This window comes from Carassius carassius, chromosome 1, assembly GCF_963082965.1.
Source record: "Carassius carassius chromosome 1, fCarCar2.1, whole genome shotgun sequence".
NCBI classification, from domain to species: Eukaryota; Metazoa; Chordata; class Actinopteri; order Cypriniformes; family Cyprinidae; genus Carassius; species Carassius carassius.
In genome coordinates this window covers 6,805,482-6,825,031 of record NC_081755.1, presented here as the reverse complement: position 1 = coordinate 6,825,031, position 19,550 = coordinate 6,805,482, and the positions used below count along the sequence as shown (strand labels likewise).

The following is a 19,550-nucleotide window of genomic DNA, read 5'->3' as shown; positions in this document are numbered from 1 at the left end:
ACCGTAGCCACCAGATCCAGTCTGTATCCAGTTCAGATGGTCACTGCTGTCACCCGGATCCATTACGTATCCAGACCAGATGGTGGATCGGCACCTAGAAAGGACCTCTACATCCCTGAAAGACAGCGGAGACCAGGATAACTAGAGCCCCAGATACAGATCCCCTGTAAAGACCTTGTATCAGATGACCACCAGGACAAGACCACAGGAAACAGATGATTCTTCTGCACAATCTGACTTTGCTGCAGCCTGGAATTGAACTACTGGTTTTGTCTGGTCAGAGGACAACTGGCCCCCCAACTGAGCCTGGTTTCTCCCAAGGTTTTTTTTCTCCATTCTGTCACCGATGGAGTTTCAGTTCCTTGCTGCTGTCGCCTCTGGCTTGCTTATTGGGGACACTTCATCTACAGCGATATCATTGACTTGATTGCAAATAAATGCACAGACACTATTTAACTGAACAGAGATGACATCACTGAATTCAATGATGAACTGCCTTCAACTGTCATTTTGCATTATTGACACACTGTTTTCCTAATGAATGTTGTATAGTTGCTTTGACGCAATGTATTTTGTTTAAAGCGCTATATAAATATAGGTGACTCGACTTGAATTGACTATAATACTACTAACAGTTGACAGTGGAATATTAAGTAGTGAGGAAATTTCACAAATTGACTTATTACACAGGTGGAAATCTGGTACCATGCTTGAATTCACTGAGCTCCTGAGAGCAACCTATTCTTTCACAAATGTTTGTAGAAGCAGTCTTCATGCCTAGGTGCTTGATTTTATACAACTGTGGCCATGGAAGTGATTGAAAATTCAATGATTTGTCCTAATACTTTTGGCAATATAGTGTATGTGGGTACAGGCCATGGTTCTTCAAATCCAGTCCTGGAGTGTAGGTGTTCAGCAGACATTAGTTCCAACCCTAATCATTGACATTACATATTCAAAGTGTCAGCTTTTAGCTGTCTGAGTTTGTGAGTAACTGCAAAATGCTTATCTCCATATAGATAATTTAAAATCTATACAAATGGTTCAAAATATCCAGAAAATGGTCACTGTACAATATGAAGAATGGGTAATTATCTATCAAAATAATGGAATTATAATGGCTTAGAGATGGGTAGAAGTTAAACCCCTAACAACAGCCATATGCCCTTATATTCAATGGAGATACTCCAGAGTTTACTGGTCAGTCAGTGAGTGACAATGTAATTCTAGAGATTTTGAATTTGGGGTTAGGGTTTTGATTATTGAAAGGGGCACATCAGTTAAGATGATGAAATAGCCCATGTAAAGAAAGATAGAATGGAAATTCATGGTTTGAAGGGAAAATCCATTGTAAACTCAGAAATCATATTTGCAGCATTAGGAGTACAGAAAAAAGTGCAGTGTCATTCATTTAGCATTTAGCATATTGTGTTTTGTGTTGAGTTTTCTTTTGAGGCCAACAGTACAGACTTTCCTTTACAGTCGTAGTTGGCACATAACTGACCCGCGAAGTTGAAATATGGTTGAAATAATGTCAGTTGTTGTTTTAACGTTGACACAATGTAATGTTTAATAGGCCTATAACAAACAGTTTTTTTTTATTATTATTATTTATTTATTTATTGTATGTTGAATCAATTCAAGAAATACATTACCTTTGAATCATTATTATTTCTAGTGATTATTTTGTTATTATTTTAGCATTGTATGATATTTTGATTAAAACACCACTTCAAAAATCTAAATTTATGTTAAAATATAATCATATTATTAACAATAATAATAATAATGGATATAATTTCAATCTCTGTAGTACGGATAAGAGCAGCCAAAACTTTTTTGTTTTGTGTGATTTTATTACAAACCCTCACTGCACCATTAAATATGTTTTTTGCAATTTAATGCCAAAGTTATATAATAAAAAGTGTTATAAATGTATGTAGCTATTCAAAAAAAAAATAATATATATATATATATATATATATATATATATAAACTGCAGGATTCCGGATCATTTTACTGACTCTCTTGTTCGATCTCGTTCATCAAACTTTAGTCAAGTCATTTCGTTCATTTGAGTCACGTTAAATGTTATATTTTTTAACACCCATATTCCCCAAACACACCCACCTGTGCAATCTTAATCACATTCTAAATTAGGAAATCATACAATGCAGCCAAAGATAATTTATGAGAAACATAAATGATTACTTTGACATCCGAGTCTTTCTTTTGTCACGTGTCATAACGAATCGTTCATGGTCGACCCATCACTAGCCAATTGCGCCATTTTGCAATCTGTTGGCGGTCTAGGATTGAGCTGCCGGTTACTGCGGTGAGTACATCTTTGATTATATGATGATGTTGTAAATGTGTTTAAATAAACTGTATAATTCCATAGAATATAACACATTTCATAGAGAAGTTCATTTAGCTGTAAGAGGGGGAAGTGGTCAATTTGATATAATTAATTTAACAATTCGAGATTGGAATTAATGAAATGTAAAATAAAAATAAAAATACAATAAAGTCATCTAATGGGGCATAGAACCAGTAAGGTCAAATAGTTCGAAGTTTAAACACACAAACGTTTGTTTATCAGCAGAATGTATTATATATATTTTGTGACATTCTTCTAAACTTTTTGAGATTAAATTCCATGCATCTTTAATTTAACTGTGTGGAGAATATCAAATAAAAATAAAGAAACTAAGAATAAGTATTAGAGAAGCCCATTTACACAGTTCATGTGCTCGGTGCGCCGTAAACCTGCGCATTTTTTAAACACTTTGAGCTCATGTCCGCTCGTTAAACAGAAGAGGAAGCAATCCAAATATAAAGTTATCAGTGCGTCTGTAAGCCGAACTCCACAGTTTGTCAAAAATCCCTGTCACGGTGGATAAATATTATTACGTATTAATATAATATTTCATACGTTAGCAGAGCCCTAACCTGTTATTTTTAGACATTATTATACAGATTATTATCGGTAATTGATATTATAAATATATCTTTATATCGGTTGGTTTAACGATTTTAAATGTTTTATTATTAGAATGTTATTAATATTATAAATAATTTTTAATAATTTATGATCCTAAGCTAATCCTGTCATATACAATATATTGCATTAAAAAGTTTTTAAAAAGAGTTAATTTATAGTTAAAAGTGTTACACTTAATTATATTTAGTCCTGATTTAATTAAAATAATTAAAGATTCAAAATTCACCCCATCCAGAATTGTTTAAAAAGTGATAAAAAGTTCCAAATAGAATGACTGTTACAGATATATCCTGATAGAGTTATATAGAAATCAAATGATAATATCAAGTACACTTCACATTGTTCACATTGTTCTCATGTTTTATTGTTGAGCTGTCAAGTTGTCATGTGTTGCAATAATCAGTTGGCTTCTTATTCTGTTTATTATTCTTTTTTCTTTTTGACTGGCATGAATGGGTGACCCTTATTTTGCTACACTGAAGGTGGCAACCATAACCTCTAATGAAACATTAGAATAATAGCCTTTTCTACTAGGAGCATCATCATACTTTTGATTTATTTAAATTTTTTTCAGATACTGAATAGCTGGCAGGTGTTCTTCTATATACCATTTAAGTAATTTGAATTTATTATTTTTCTATATTCAAATATAGTTTCACTAAGGATATACTTTGTATTTATTAGAAATTTGTTATATCGGTTATGGCCAATGTTTTTACAGTGCCTCATTGATCTTTCATCTTCTCTCAACTTTAGAATTGCTCAATTTTCCCCCCACTATTTGATGTTAGATTATGCTTTTTAACAGTAAATTCTTCACAACTGCAACATAGGGCTAATACCATCCAGAGGCATTTATTAAGCAATACATGTAACAGTACTCACATAGCTATCAAAAACTCACCTAGCTATCAAAAACATTGTAGACAGATGTCCTAATAGTTTAGCTAAATTGACTTTATACAACATACTATAATACAAAAAGTGCTGTGTTTTAATGTAGTTTAACTCCTACTAGGGCTTGATTAAGATTCTTGATTATGGCAAAAATCATAATCACAATTATTTTGGTCAATATTGAAATCATGGTTATTTAGAACGATTATAGGTGGGTGATTATAGTCTTATTTCATGATATGAGAAATTTTAAATGTCAGTGAAATTTCACAATTACAAAAAAAAAAAAAAAGTAAACAGTCACCAATACAATAAGAACAAAGAAACAAAACCAACAAAAATACAACAAAACAAAAATTATTTTATATTATAATATTCTATTAAGCAAATCTTGTTTTCAAACGCCACCTCCAACGTCTTTTTCTGCAGTTCAGAGCATCTTAGCGAGACCTGTCGTTGCCATAACAACAACAAAAAAAATGGTGAAGGTGCTGGTAGATGGACTTATTGTACTAGTGTCATAGCACAAGGAGTTATATTACATAAGCACAAAACTCGACGATAATATACACCATAAAGACGCTGTGTGGGCACAGATTGGACGGATCCTTAATGTAAAGATAAGTGTATCATTTACTACTGGTCGTTAACAAAACTATCTGCTAACGTTAGCTAACATTAACGTTCGCTCAGCAAAAGTTATCAATACCATAACCAGCTGATAACAAAATGTTACCTCCCTTTTACCGGAACTTGGCAGGCATAGGCTACTGTAGCAGCTGTTGTTATAGCGACAAAAGTATTCCGAATTCCGAGTATGGGTCACCATACTTGGCTGTATGTCACGTCACTCACTCACTCAAAAGACACCCTTGGCTGCTATTTGTAATCAATTGCTGCCAGCTTTTTTTCTCTTTTTTTACTAAAAAAGCACCCGTCAACTTTTACTTGTCAAAAAAGACCCCAAGTGTGAACGTCCTAAATAAATAGTGTTTTAGGTTTTTCAGGAAGATGTACCAACAGTGGTGTTGCCTACATACAATAGCCTACAACAGAAAATTTATAAAGTAATCAAATGTAAAATAACTCTGCTGTATACTGCTGTATACGGAACACACGCACAGGAGGCTACCTAGAGACTCTCTTTCTTGGCTTAATACGCTTTTATTAACACTGTTTAGTATCAAGCACGTCCCGCAGTTTAGCAACAACAGACTGCATTCTACAACTTTCACACTCCCTGTACTGTCTTGTGTTTGGTAGGACTTTTATGTTTAAGTATATTCTTATTTCCCCATTGTTTCTGTGTTTACTTCCTGTTTTGTCTTATTCCTTGTTTGTCACCATAGTTACCCTTATTAGTTCCCATGACATCAATCACCAACACCTGTCCCTCGTCAGCCCCTTGTTAACCAGCCTATTTAAACCTCTGGGCTTCAGTTGTTGTTGCTGTTTGTGTACTCCTTTCATTGTTCCCCGCCTCTGCTTTGTAGCGGTTACCCCTGTTTTTGTATTATCTTGCATTTATGTTTGTCTATTACAGTTTTTCCCAATTGCTAAAACACTAAACCCTATTGTCTGAACCAAATGCTCAGTTGCCTGAACCCACTGATTGAATCAATCACTCTTTTGGCAAAACCATAAGCACTTTTCACCTGTTTAGACACAACTTGCCAACACATTTTCATTGTGATGCACCCGTGCTGTATAATGGTGAGCACAGGTGACAAAAGTCAAACACAAATAAAGCACAGATGTCACCATTTGAACACAACAACTCAAAATTGATCACACTTGTGGCTAATGATGTGAGGGAACATATACAGTGAACCAGTTCAGAGAGCATTGGTTTGTGAGGCCCTACAATGGATAGAAATCTGAGAGGAAGAGTTCGTGTGAGAGGAGGTCGAGGTGGTCGAGGTGGTCAGCGAAGACAAAGAACAGTAATATCTGATGAATTCAGAGCTACTGTGATTGACCATGTTCTTGTCCATGGTATGAGCATATGGGAGGCTGGACAAAGGGCACAACCAAACATCAGTAGATTCACGGTGTTCACCATAATCCAAAGATTTAGAGAACAGGTAATTACCTTTTTTTGACATTATAGAACAGTATGTAAATGTTGACAGCAATTACTGTATGACATACTATATATTGTACCACAGTATACTGTAAGTAAATATGTTTCATTACATCACTGTACCAATATACTGTAATATTGTAATGGAGGGTTGGTCTAACTGTTTGTATGCCTAGTATTCCATGTACATTTTTTGTAACTCCATGTTCTCTTTTTGTAGAATTGAAAGACTGTCACATGGGGGTGGGGGGACAGGTGTGTTCTCCCCACACCAAGAGACCCTAATTGTTGATATGGTCCGTGAGAACAATGCCATTAAACTGAGTGAAATTCAGCAGAAGATAATTGAGCACCATGTAAATTTTGAGGGTATCAACAGTGTCAGTCTCTCTGCTGTTGATCGTGTCCTCAATCGCAGCAGACTGCGCATGAAACAGCTATACAGAGTACCCTTTGCCAGGGTTTTTTTCCCCCGTTGCCTGGCCAGACAAAATGTGGCCTGTGATGTGGATGAAGTGCTGTGGCCTGACCCAGTAAGGAAACATGATGCTGTGGCTGAGTAATGCACTTGTTTGTATATTTTTGTACTTTTTTACATGGGGTTACTGTACACAAGTGGCGAACGCATAAGATTTCTGTTTTGTCTTTTTGTACAAGTGCTAAATGCACAGTTTTTTTTTGTTTTGCAACATGCGTTTAGCCTACAGTGAACAGTAAACATTCATTTCTCCAGCTTCATGTCCTGAGCATTGTGTTTTCTATTTTTCTACGTAGTGTTTAGTGACTGTTCAGTAGTGTCTTTCATTTTGATTGACTCGGGGCACGATTTGACAACATAGTTCAGTTTTGAGCACAGATTGTACTGTTTTGAGGTGAAAGTTTGGGTTTACAAGAAGAGTCTGAGGTTTTGTGAATGTAGCTTGAAAATTGGGTTTTGTGTTCACAGTTTAGAGAAAAGAAGAGCAGCTTTCAAGAAATGTGTCTTAACAATCGAGAAAAACTGTAAACTTGTGTTGCTTATGGATTATTTTTTATGGTCGGTTGCTCTGTAACGTATAGGCAAGGATGAAGCAGAGGGAGAGAATCCATAAGCAACACAAGTTTAATAGACAAACATAAATGCAAGATAATCCAAAAACGGGAAACAGGTACAATGCAGAGGCAGGGGAACAACGTTAATACACAAACAGCAACAACGACCGAAGAATAACAACTGAAGCTCAGAGGTTTAAATAGACTGGTTGACAAGGGGCTGACGAGGGACAGGTGTTGGTGATTGATGTCATGGGAACTAATAAGGGTAACTATGGTGACAAAAAAGGTATAAGGAGAAACCGGAACCAAACACAGGGAGTGAACACAGAAACAATGGGGAACTAAGAATTTATTTCAACATAAAAGTCCTACCAAACACAAGACAGTACAGGGATTGTGACAACAACACTCACTTATTTGGCTGATTTGGTTTGGGCTTTTAGGGAGGAATGAAAGTGCACCGCTGTGAATGAAGGGAAGGTGCATGGGACAGAATGCAGCAGCGGCACAATAATAGGTTTGCATCGATTATCTTGTTTTCATAATCGTTGGAAAATTGGAAATCAATTCCGATTAATCACACAGCCCTAACTCCTACGCATATAAATATCAAGAATTAAATGCTGAAATTCTAAACTCTCTTCCATTATGCATATTTTTGATCTCAAAACTAAATATAATAGCTATATGATGACTCGACTTAACTGTTCCAATAGTTGCATCCTCGGGGGTCTTATTTTAAGGCTGCATACATCATTGAGATGATCTCATTTAAGAAAAGTAACCCTTAGATTGCAAATTAAGAAGTTACAATATTTGACACCTCACTAAAAATAACAATACATTTTTATTAAGTTTTCTTTTCTTAAATAAGACATCTTGATGACATAATCAGCCTTCAAATGCGACCTCTGGAAGACGCAGCATACAGTACATATCGCTTTCTGCCCCTGGTCTCTGTGTGTTGTGGTGAAATGGATTACCTTAATGGCAATTCATGGACGAGGAGGAGAAGAATCAAAGTCAGAGTGCAGCAGCATTTAATGATTATTGCAATGGAGGTTATGGAGCAGGCAGATCAGGCTGTGGACCAGGCAGTGCAAAATATTGAGGACAATGCTGATGAAACTGTAAATCTGGATTTTGATGTTGATACTGAAGTTTATGACTTGTACATGGCAAGTGATCCTGATGAAGATTCTTGCGCTGATAATCCTGAAGAGGAACCCCATAGTGATGCAAAAAGGAAACTGGCTGAATGGGCAGCTAACCGAAATGTATCTCATTTTGCACTTTCAGAACTATTAGGTATACTTTTGGAGCTAGGTTTAGATTTACCAAAGGATCCCAGAACTCTCATCAGTACAGTGAAAGAATGTGATGTTAAAGAGATGGGTCAGGGTAGCTACTATCATTTTGGCCTTACAAGTGCAATAATTTTAGAATTTAAAATTACAAGCGAGAGTGAACTGACAACAGATACATTGACTGTTCATGTGAATGTTGATGGATTACCTCTTTCTAGGAGCTCTAATATGCAGTTGTGGCCTATATTAGGTCAAATAGTTGAATTACCAAAAGCAAATGTGTTTATAATTGGTGTATATGCAGGTCCCTGTAAACCTGAATCAGTAAACGACAACATGCATGATTTTATAGAAGATTTAAAAGTTGTCACAAGAGTTGGTGTAACTTTTAATGGTAAACACTACAATGTACCACTGCCAGATGCGTTTATCTGTGACACTCCAGCAAGAGCCTTTTTAAAATGTCAAAGGTCATGGTGGCTACAGTTCTTGTGAGCGTTGCACGCAGTATGGCATTTATCTTGATGGTAAAGTTGTGTTTCCTGACATGGATTCAAGCCTAAGAACAGACAGTCAGTTTGATCAAATGTTTGATGAAGAGCACGACCACTCTAAATCACCTCTCCAGGGCCTAGGCATTGGCATGGTTTCCAGTTTTCCTTTGGACTATATGCATTTAGTTTGCTTGGGCATTGTCCGTAAATTAATTGCTCTGTGGTTCAAGGGACCATTGCCGTGTCGGGTTCCGTCTTCTACTCTATCTGCTATCTCTGATCACTTGAAACTGTGTAGACCAAGCTTACCTCGAAGCTTCTCCAGAAAGCCACGTTCTTTCACTGAGTACAGCCAATGGAAGGCTACAGAATTCAGGCAGTTTTTATTATATACAGGACCTGTTGTGCTTTTTCAAAGATTACCACGTCAACAGTACAAAAACTTTCTTGTATTGTCATCTGCTATGAGAATACTTTTGTCTCCTATGTGTAGAGAATTCTATGGGTATGCCCAAAAATTATTAAGATGTTTTGTTACCAACTTTGAGAAGATATATGGGACAAAATATCTGGTTAACAATACACACAGTCTTTTACATTTAGCAGATGATGCTAAAAAGTATGGCCCTCTGGATTCAGTTTCATGTTTTCCATTTGAGAATTATTTGGGACAGTTGAAAAAAATGGTGAGAAGACCACAGAATCCTGTGCAACAAATTGTCAGGCGTGTTTATGAAAGGCAATTATTTGCTCACATGTCCGAAGAAATGCCTGAAAATGTTAAACTGACACTGCCTCATGAATTTGGACCAATGCTGACAGAATTTCCGCTGCATCAGTATGTTCAATACAAAATGTTTAAACACAAAAACACAATGATCTCAAGCTCCATTGGTACCAATTGTTTTGAACTTGAGGGAAGAGTTGGAATTGTGCGGAACATTGTGCATTCCACTGTGACTGGAGGAACACATGTGGTGTATGAACTTTTTCAGACAGGGACATGTTTTTTCAACTACCCCTTTGATTCTACATCACTTGGAGTCTGTCTGCTATCAAAACTGTCTGGTCAGCTTTCCAGTGCTCCAGTGCTCCAGTGACAGACTTCACTAAACCGCTGCTTTTATTGCCTCTTAATCATATGTTTGTGGCTTTGCCTCAGCTACACAGTACATGATATATTGAACTCTGCAGGGTGTCCTCGTTCAGTGTTGTGGAGTTTGTGGATGAAGTTGACTCCGATGGCTGCAAGAAAATTGACATAATTCCATTCGAGTGGTTCAAGGGCACAGAGAGAAAAGTATGCTGGTGGCCACCAGTCTCACTATCCAATGTAACGAAGGCTGTAAAAAAGCACACACCACCAGCCAGCAACTGGATAGCGTGTAACGTGCGTGTAATGGGAAATGCAGGTAACTGATTTTCCTCCTTTATTAAATATAGTAGAATAAATATGGTTATACTTTGCTTCTGTTAATTAGTTATTTGACCCTTGAACTCTTTATGTTTGTGTTCATTTCTTTACATCTTTGTTTTCCAAGTTAATACATAAAGGGCTGATATAACTATAGGTTTTCACCCATACAGGATCACACCAGGCTTGACACAGTTTATTAATTAAATCAGATGCGCTCTTGATAGATAGGAAAGAAAACCTGCAACCACAATAGCACTTTGCAAATACGATGTGAAATCGTATTTACAGTTATTTGCACATATTCTGGAACAAATGTTGCATTCGTGGTACTAAACGCTAATGTGAATTTCAAAATCTGCCTCACTCCTTTTGTGTATCATTGTGTTTTATAGCATCTTATGCCGAAGCTAGGGTTAAACTCCACCAAGCTGAGTATTCATCAGACTTGACAGACACAGAAAATATCTCAAGAAAAAAAAAGTAGGTGTTATTTGGAGCAATGCAGGTCAAATTCCATGCAGAAATAATATGAAGGTAGTAGGTGAAGTGTGTCTTATATGTTTGTGTTTACTTCTCTAGGCCAAAAATCCTCCAGAGTCAACTGAGCACCCAACTGCAATCAAGTGAGAATTCAGATTCTTCAGAGGAGCTTCCACCCACTCCACCAAACCAACTCCTTTGGCCAGCAGTGAGAGAAGTGAGCAATTACTTCCAAAACCCCACTGCCTAACAAGGCACCAGCCCCACAGCTACAATTACCAGCCCGAGGAGTTGCCAGCTCCCCAGCTACAATTACCAGCCCGACGGCCCGAGGAGTGTCCAGGCCCACAGCCCGAGGAGTTGCCAGCTCCCCAGCTACAGTTACCAGCCCGACGACCCGAGGAGTGTCCAGCCCCACAGCACGAGGAGTTGCCAGCCCAACTTGTGAAGCCATGTTCACTAAAATTCTAACAGTTTTAGAAGAAGTGAAGGAGACACAACGTGTTCATGGAAAGATGTTGAATGCACTGCTGAAAAAGCAAGACTGGTAGAGGTTCCTGAAGGAGTGGTCTTACCTCTGAAAACCCAGGCTGACCTTGAGGCTCTTGATCAGAAGCTGGGGGATCGTAGTGTCATGTCTGCTGTTGTAAGTTTACATTACATGTTATAAGGCCTACAATTTTATTTTAATTGATAAATTGTTGTGGTTTCTTTTTCTTTTTTTATTGCTATACCTTTTTAAGTCTAAAATAAAGTTTAAATATCAGTAAGTTTTTGTACATAGATTGCAAAGTACCATTTGATATAAAAATATCTATTGCAACTAATTTTCTGTATAGTTTTCAGGAATTTAATTTATTAATCTTAGCTTATTGTTTTTGCAGTTTATGTAAACCTTTGTTTTCTATCTTTGGCTCTCATCCTTAGGTTGCCAAGGTGGCAGATGTGGGCGGTGCAAGTATAGATGACGCAACGAGAAGAATGATGAAATACGTCTTTTCAAATGAGCTAGCATTGGAGTACAATTTGTTTGGCCGTCATGGGAAAAAAAGTTTAAAGATTTGCGTATTTTCAACGTTGTGTATGGTAAGTAAATTAACTAAGTAAAAACTGTATTAACAGTTGTTAATAATGATCTTAAATTTGATGGTGACACTTTACAATAAGTTTACATTGGTTAATGCATTAACTACCATCAGCTAACAGTGAGCAATGCTTTTGTTACAGTATTGTTCATTATTTAATGAAAACACAACTAACCATTGTTAATTCATAAATGTTTGATCTTGGTTATGTATTAGTAAATGTTGAAATTAACATGAACTAAGAGTAATAAATGCCTTTGAATTATTTGTCATTGTTACAAAGGTAATTAACTAACAAAAAATAGAACGTTATTGTAAAGTGTTACTAATTTCATTTTAAAATCTGCAGACAGAATGTCTGCTGTTACAGTATAATTACGTACTGAATTCCATTCCTTCCAGTTTCCTCCCCACATGCCTACTTAATCCTGTAAAGCCCGCTATATGAAAATAATAGTCCGAAAATCTATTTTATTTAAATAGTGCAGTACATTAAACTTTTAGACAGTTTTATTTATTTTATTTAAATAGAAAGAGAGGCGCAGGTAATCACACAAGCTAATGTTCCTCCATATAGCATTTCTTTAGAACATATGGTTATGGAAATTTTTTATTTTGTTATTTGATTGCATTGATCTCATTTAAGTATATTTTTAACATACAATGAATAAGGTAGTATATATAGTCCATAGGGACATTGAGTTATTTTATGTAACTTGTGCACATGACTGCTTTAGGTTGAAAAACAGCATTTAAGGGGAAACTGTTTACCAGGGACTGGCAGTTTTGAGAGTAACCAGACATCTACCATGTAATGTGCATGAGATGTGCATGTGTTATGGGGTGATGTGCACTGAGCAACATGATTGGCTCAAAGGTCCTAATGTGTCCTTCAATGAATCTTTTATACTATAAAAAGTGTGCTGTGAGTCTGTGTGTTATCTCTTTGCACACAGACTCAAGCTGTGTGTAAACCAGATCATTCTCTGCAGAGAATTAAAGCAATACAAAGACAAAACTCTGTTTGGTGTTTCATTCTCAGTCTCTACAAATTATTATTGAATTAGAATTTCCACGACAATACACACCAAATGTGTATATATTTCTTGCGACCTCGTAATAATTCTACACTTTGGGTGACATGACTGCAGTTCTAAATTTCATTGTCATAAAATTTTGAGTCGTGTATTTGTAATATTAATTAGTTTGTATTAAAAATTCATTTGTTTTTGCAGAGGCTCTTAAGAACAACCCCCTGACATCAAAGGTCAACCAGCAAGAAGCTGAGAGGGCACTATCAAAATGGTTTACTGGAGCAAGAGACAGAGGAGCACAAAGGGCATCAAGAATGCACCAAAAGATGGCTGCAGTTTAAATTTGACTAAAAAGGTTATAAGGTTATAAGTTGCTGCATCTAGCTGTTGTAGTTCTTGTATTTTTTTCTGACGATCGTGTTCTCAAATTTGGTGGGTTGGCAGCTTTCCCAAACACTCATGGCTGGTTCTAAAATAGTTTTGTGCCATTGTGACATAAACATGACATGATGGTTAGTTAAATAAAGCTGGATTTTGAACATATTTCAGTCTCACTGTGTTCTCTACTGCTTTAAAACTTGTTTGTGTGGTGTTGCTTCTCAAGCTGGGACCGAGATGGGTCTTGTGCATGTTGCCCACTTGGGTACCACCTAGTACCAAGTGCAATCCTACATGAAATCCATCTGGGCAATTAACATGGGGCCATTATGTAACCCGCGGACAATCCCACACAGAGCCCATTTTTCAGCCCATTTCAAAACCACATGGGCCCCACATACAAATGTTGACTGGGATAAAGCTGGGACCAATATGGGTCTTGTGCATGTTGCCCACTTGGGTCCCACCTAGTACCAAGTACAATCCTACATGAAATTCATCTGGGCAATTAACATGGGGCCATTATGTAACCCACGGACAATCCTACATGGGGTCCATTTTTCAGCCCATTTCACAACCATATTGGCCCCACATACAAATGTTGGCTGGGCATACATTAATGATAACGAGATTGGATAAGCGTGTGTAGCTGAGGTATTGTATTATTAATCTTCGTTTATGTTGCTATTTAGGACTTTATAAGATACATTATACGGACTTAACGTAACTCCATTAGACTACGTTATGTACGTTAGGCCTAACGTTACTGCTCGCTGTAAAACAACAAGACAGAAAAGGAAATTAAACCTAATTAACACCGCAATGGACGTAAAAATGTTAATTTAATGAATTCATGTGCAATTTGAAAGGATATATTATGAAAACGATCGGAAGTCTGCTGTTAAAACCGTTGGTCATTTAAAAACGCCACTAGCAACATTGTTAATCAAAATTTGTAATTTCATTCCTATTAAATAATTAATTCACAACTATTTTGATGAATTTTACAAATTGTAATGAAAAATTAAGAAATTACCTGAGAAATTTAAAAAAACTTACCTGGTTGAGCGGAGCTGGGCGGTATCAGTTGAAGTCGGAATGACAGCTCATTAACTATGCAGAGTTCCGGCAGTTCCTGCTCTCATTGGCTAGAATTGATCACCTGCTGAAAAGCTAACGCAAATTTAATGTATTATATTATTAAATATTACTTTTCCCTTTTTTCCTTTCAGAAATATTTAATAATTAAACGATCGATCATGAATCGTATCCAAAATAAATAAATAAATATATCTTTTTTTTTTTTACATAATATGTGTGTACTGTGTATATTTATTTAGTATACATGTTTATCAATTTGCACTGGCTACAAATTGCTGCTCACATAAAATTCAAGGCATTGATGTTTGCATACAAATCCAACACTGGCTCTGCACCCCTTTACCTAAATTCATTACTTCAGACTTATGTGCCTATAGAAGCTTGCGTGAAAGTTGCTTGATTGTTCATACCAATGTCACTTTTACAGCCTTTTAAATTAAATGTTCCCTCCTGGTTGAATGACCTCCCCATTTCAATTGCTCTATTCTACCGGTTTTCTTTTTATTATATAAATTTTTTTTTTAAAAACTGCTAAAAAGTACTGCTTTTAAGCTAACGGAGACTTGTTATAGCACTTATATATCATTGCCGTTTTGTTAGATTTGATTGCTTCCATTGTCCTCATATGTACGTCGCTTTGTTATGTTTATATATTAAATATTTATATATAAAATATAAGAATGTAAATATAAAAACGTATATACACATGTAAATATATAGGCCTACAGTAAAAAATATATAAATATATATTGTATGTGTGTGCATTTATATATACATATTTAAAATACACACTACACATACAAAAATTTATATAATAAATTTAAAAAAATACAATTAATGGCTATTAGTGCTGTCAAACAATTAATCGCTATTAATCGCATCCAAACTAAATGTTTTTGTTTACATAATATTTTTAAATTTATTATGTATATAAATACAAACATTTATTTATATATATAAATATATTTAATATAAAAACAGTAAATTTTTTCTTAAATACATGCATGTGTGTATATTTATATATACATAATAAATATACACTTAACACACACATATATATAAAAAAAATAAAAAACCCAGGGTGCCCACAGAAAATCCCCAAAGGGCCCCAAATGACCAAACTGCCATGGGCCCCGCATGGGCTAACCCACAGGGGGCCCCAAGTGGGTTTCGTGTGGGCAAACCCACTGTGGGCTTGCCCACAGAAAACCATGATGGGGGCCCAAAAGGGCAAACCCGCTGTGGGCCCGCATGGGCTAACCCACAAGGGGCCCCAAGCGGGTTTAGTGTGGGTTTGCTCTGCCCACACTGTCCCACAGAAATCCCGCAGTGGGCCCGCCAGGCATGTTTGCTGGGTGGCTGTTCATAACTGATAGATCTCGGTAAACTCCACGCTGTCAGGTAACGTTACGTTACGACCGCTTCGCATACAATATACATGCGCTTAAATATTAATACAAAGATACAGTCATTTTTCTGTCATGTTAATGTTATTTAAAAATAATAGATTATAAATATATTTAGGAAGAGTTGCGCGTCTCACACACGAGCTGCATGAGCACACAGAGAGAGAGAAAGAGAGAGAGACACAGAGAGAGAGAGAGACAGAGAGAGAGAGAGAGAGTAGCGTAGCCTACTCTGTATCCATAAAGATGATGACATGACACTGTCAGATGTAATGAGACATCAATAGTTTAGCAATCAACTATGAAAATTTATAGTGAATGTAGCAATATAGCCTAGAAAATATTAAAGGGGTGGTTCGGGATTTTTAAAATTTTGGAACCACTGCTAGAGGAAGTTAGACTACTTGAAAGGTCAGGTGTTGCAGTAGACATGCAAGGACAAAGACATCAACTTTATGGAACAATCTGTGTTTTGACTGCTGACAATTTAGCTATCCATTCCCTCTGTGGTTATTTGGAAAGCTTTTCAGCTTGATGAAGGAGCACTTTGACAACCTTCAGCAACACTCTCTGAGAGCTTCTGGGCTGCTCAAAGTAGACAATGGGCTTCGGATTCCTGACCATCAGCACTTTCTGGGATGACTCTTGAATGGTGTCATGGAGGACTGTAAGGTGTTTCTCTTTGCAAATCTTACAGGGGCGTTTAAGCGTGCAGGCTGTAGCTTTGTGGCCGCGGCCGCATTTCCAACATCTGTCACCTTCCTGGATCCACTTCTTAATCTCAGCAGTAGACATTTTCTTAAAGTCGGGGCATGCGTTAAGGTAGTGCTCCTTATTGTTGCAGAACGGACAATAAGGACTGAGTTTGAAAGCTTGGGACGCATGAAAGGTCTCCTTGCTGGCTGTCTCACCAGAGCAGAGGAAGACTGACGCTATTTAATCTTTGGGCTTTGAACTACGTTGATCTCTCTTTGGAAGGGTAGGCCCTGTAGAATTGTAGAGAAGAGTAGCTCGACTGGCAAGACGCTTGGCTTGAGCCTTCATCTGCAGCCACGCAGCGAGGTCGGGCAGGGAGTAGGTGAGCTCTGAACCTGGCTGCAGGATGCCGTGAATGAGACAATATTCCACAAATCCATCTCTGTGGGAAGGAGACATTTTGCTTAAGAGACGGTCAACATGGGAACCACACCTGAGCTCGTATCCAACTGGTCCCTCTAAAGTGCGCAGCATACCGACCAGCGACTGGACTGAGAGAGCGAAGGAGTCGAATGCCTCTGCGTCTCCTGACTTAATGGCTGGGGAGTTGAGTATTGCCGCTAGTTCACTTTGAACCAGTTGTCTTGGCTGGCCTTATTTGTCTTGCAGAGCTCCCATTGCAGCTGTATACGGTGCGGGGTCATACATGTATGATTTAGCCAACTGCAGAGCACTCTGAAGCTTGAGCTGACTCAGGAGAACTTGATATTTATAGTGCTCACTGAGATGAGGGTAACTATTCATCAAGTTGTCGAGCGCCATCTTCAAAAGTGCGAAATCACTTTCTTTGCCGCTCTCGAAGGAGGGAAGTGTTGGTTTGGGAATGCCGTAAGATGTAGCAATCAGGGTTTCCATACCCGGGTAGGTCAAGGGTGATGCCGTCTGAACTGGTGTTGTAGTTGGTCTACTGCGGTGAGTATACTGCACTGCAGGAGGTGGCGGTGCCACTGGAACTGCTCGTGGTGGCATTGTGAAGCTTGTACTGGTAGCTGGAGCCCCTAGGTACTGAGACGGTAGACTAGTTGTGACAGAAGACCTTGCCATCGGTGACGCTCCACTTGCCTGTACCGTGGACTGGATGGGAACGAATGAGACAGGTACAGATGGAAGTCCAGAGACCGGTACTGCAATCGGTGCTGCGCTGACAGGAAAACTGATCTGGGCACTCGTGACGGGATTAGCAGGTGGTGCTAATATCGGAGTAAGAACAGTGGAGAGAGGTGTTATCTGAACTGGCTCTGGATTTGGCTGTTGCACAGGTGGATGCTGCTTGGGGATTAATTGCACCCGAGGTGGCTGTTGAACCAATTGTGATGGCAGAGGTAGCTTGGAGAATGTAGCAGGAGCTGACGACGTAGACAAGGAATCATCGTTCGTCCCTGTCAGGTAGGTCTTTACAAGACTGGCAATGTGTACCTCCTTCTCGAGTTTCTTTAAGCGCCTGCGTCTTCCCATCTCTCTAGCTATTCTCTCTTTAGCCAGATGTGCTTCCTCTTGCAGCCGCTGTCCTTCTCTGGCTTGTGCATCCTTTGATCTCCTCCTCTAAAGCAGCTTCTTGTATATCAGACGTACTTGGAAACAGATGGAGTCCGTAAGATAACTGAGAGGACCGTCGTGAATATGCAGCTGACCGGTAACTTGTCAAACTCCTAGCTCTGGTTGACTGAGCCTGGTCTGGTTGTCCTACAGGGGTAGAAGAGGCTTGGACCACAGGCTGTTGATAGGGCAGAAAATTGACTTCGTACTGGGCCAAATGTGCAGGTGGACGAGGGTCTCTCTTGGGTCGGTCCGATGACTCCTGTTTCTGACCATCAGTTGCCGACTCCATAGTGTCGGTGGAACCCTATATCCGGCTCAAAGGACCAATGTAAAGTATGGACTAGTGGTTCGTTTTAGGATGGGAGCACTACAGAAAGATTCCGGCCAGAGAATCCTTTATCAGCTTTATTTTCAAGATCAGGATGCCAATATACAAGTGCGTATAAGTGTGTATGTGGTCTAAACAGAGAGAAAGAAAAAGAAATAATGCAATGGTAAGAATAACTGATTAATAAACAAATAAAGGAATACTATACTATGCTCATTGTCATCATTCACAACAGTACAGTACATAAATAATAATTTACGTTAATACAGTGCAACAAAATATGTCACTATTATGCCCTTTAATATCTATACCGCTGCACCTTTAATTGGCTATGCAGCCTGACACTGTATCACTAGAACACTTGATGCAGGTAGCACCAAATAAACAGTAAATGCACTGCACTCAAACACAGAAGCATATCTCTAAATAACTAACACAAATAAAGTCTAAATCGACATATAGAGGGTTAATTATTGCACACAGGAAACATGTCGCATATTATATCACGCTCTGGCATCATGACTACACTAATTAGTCACGCAGTTCAACAAATAAAACTAGTTCGCATGAACATACATGAATTTCAAAACATTCATCACAATGCAGTACAAACATGCAACAGTAGTAAAAACTTACTTGCTTTTCATAAAACGCACACAAAAGTAAAGAAAAGGGTCTCAGAGTCTTCTCTCATCCTTCCTGAGCGTGAACAACTGAGCAGCGCGCTACAGTTTTCTTTTCAGGCGCAGTTCACGTGATGGAGCGTTCACGCGCTTAGAAAACTTTAGCGCTGAACAAATAGGCTTTCAGACAAGTATTTTTATGGTAAAAGTCACCTCCATTTCCCTCTGCTTTCATAAATGTAGCATGTTCCAGTGCCAGATGAACCTGGAGGCCTGCAGTCTTTACTTCAGAGCAAAAAACCAGAGATACTTGAGGAACACAAAAGAACAGGAACACTTACAATTGAGTCCAGGAGACATCTTGTCAAAGTATGCATTAGTTGGTGGAGAAGCATGGATTGTAAGTATATCAACTCAGCACTGTGTAAACTAGCCTATATAAACTCGACACTGAGGCTAGAATGGCAACATTTCTGGCCTGATTGGAATTAAGTATCTGTGGATTTTTCTCTTCTCTGTCCCCCTACAGTTACCCACCAAGTGCTGAAAAGCTCGCCCTTGCAAAGGGTATAATCACAACTTT

At 38.0% G+C, this 19,550-nt stretch overlaps 1 protein-coding gene and 1 long non-coding RNA gene across 2 annotated transcripts; one reads left to right on the top strand and one right to left on the bottom strand.

Annotated features, from left to right (window-relative positions):
• Positions 1-7,313: 7,313 nt before the first annotated feature.
• LOC132140090 (uncharacterized) lies at positions 7,314-13,379 on the top strand. Its single transcript, XM_059548907.1, has 5 exons — positions 7,314-10,232; positions 10,630-10,723; positions 10,817-11,363; positions 11,645-11,803; positions 13,038-13,379. The coding sequence occupies exon 1, from the start codon at positions 8,874-8,876 to the stop codon at positions 9,918-9,920; it is 1,047 nt and encodes a 348-aa protein (XP_059404890.1). The 5' UTR covers positions 7,314-8,873; the 3' UTR covers positions 9,921-10,232; positions 10,630-10,723; positions 10,817-11,363; positions 11,645-11,803; positions 13,038-13,379.
• A 5,032-nt stretch (positions 13,380-18,411) lies between these two features.
• Positions 18,412-19,065, bottom strand: LOC132104730 (uncharacterized). The gene is made up of 2 exons (XR_009423595.1): positions 18,981-19,065; positions 18,412-18,475 (listed from the first exon to the last, which is right to left on the bottom strand). It is a non-coding gene; the product is annotated as an uncharacterized LOC132104730 (long non-coding RNA).
• Between the last annotated feature and the right edge of the window lie 485 nt (positions 19,066-19,550).

Bases quoted from the DNA above. Each gene is read 5' to 3' on its own strand.
- LOC132140090 (XM_059548907.1), top strand. From the start codon at position 8,874: ATGGATTCAAGCCTAAGAACAGACAGTCAGTTTGATCAAATGTTTGAT.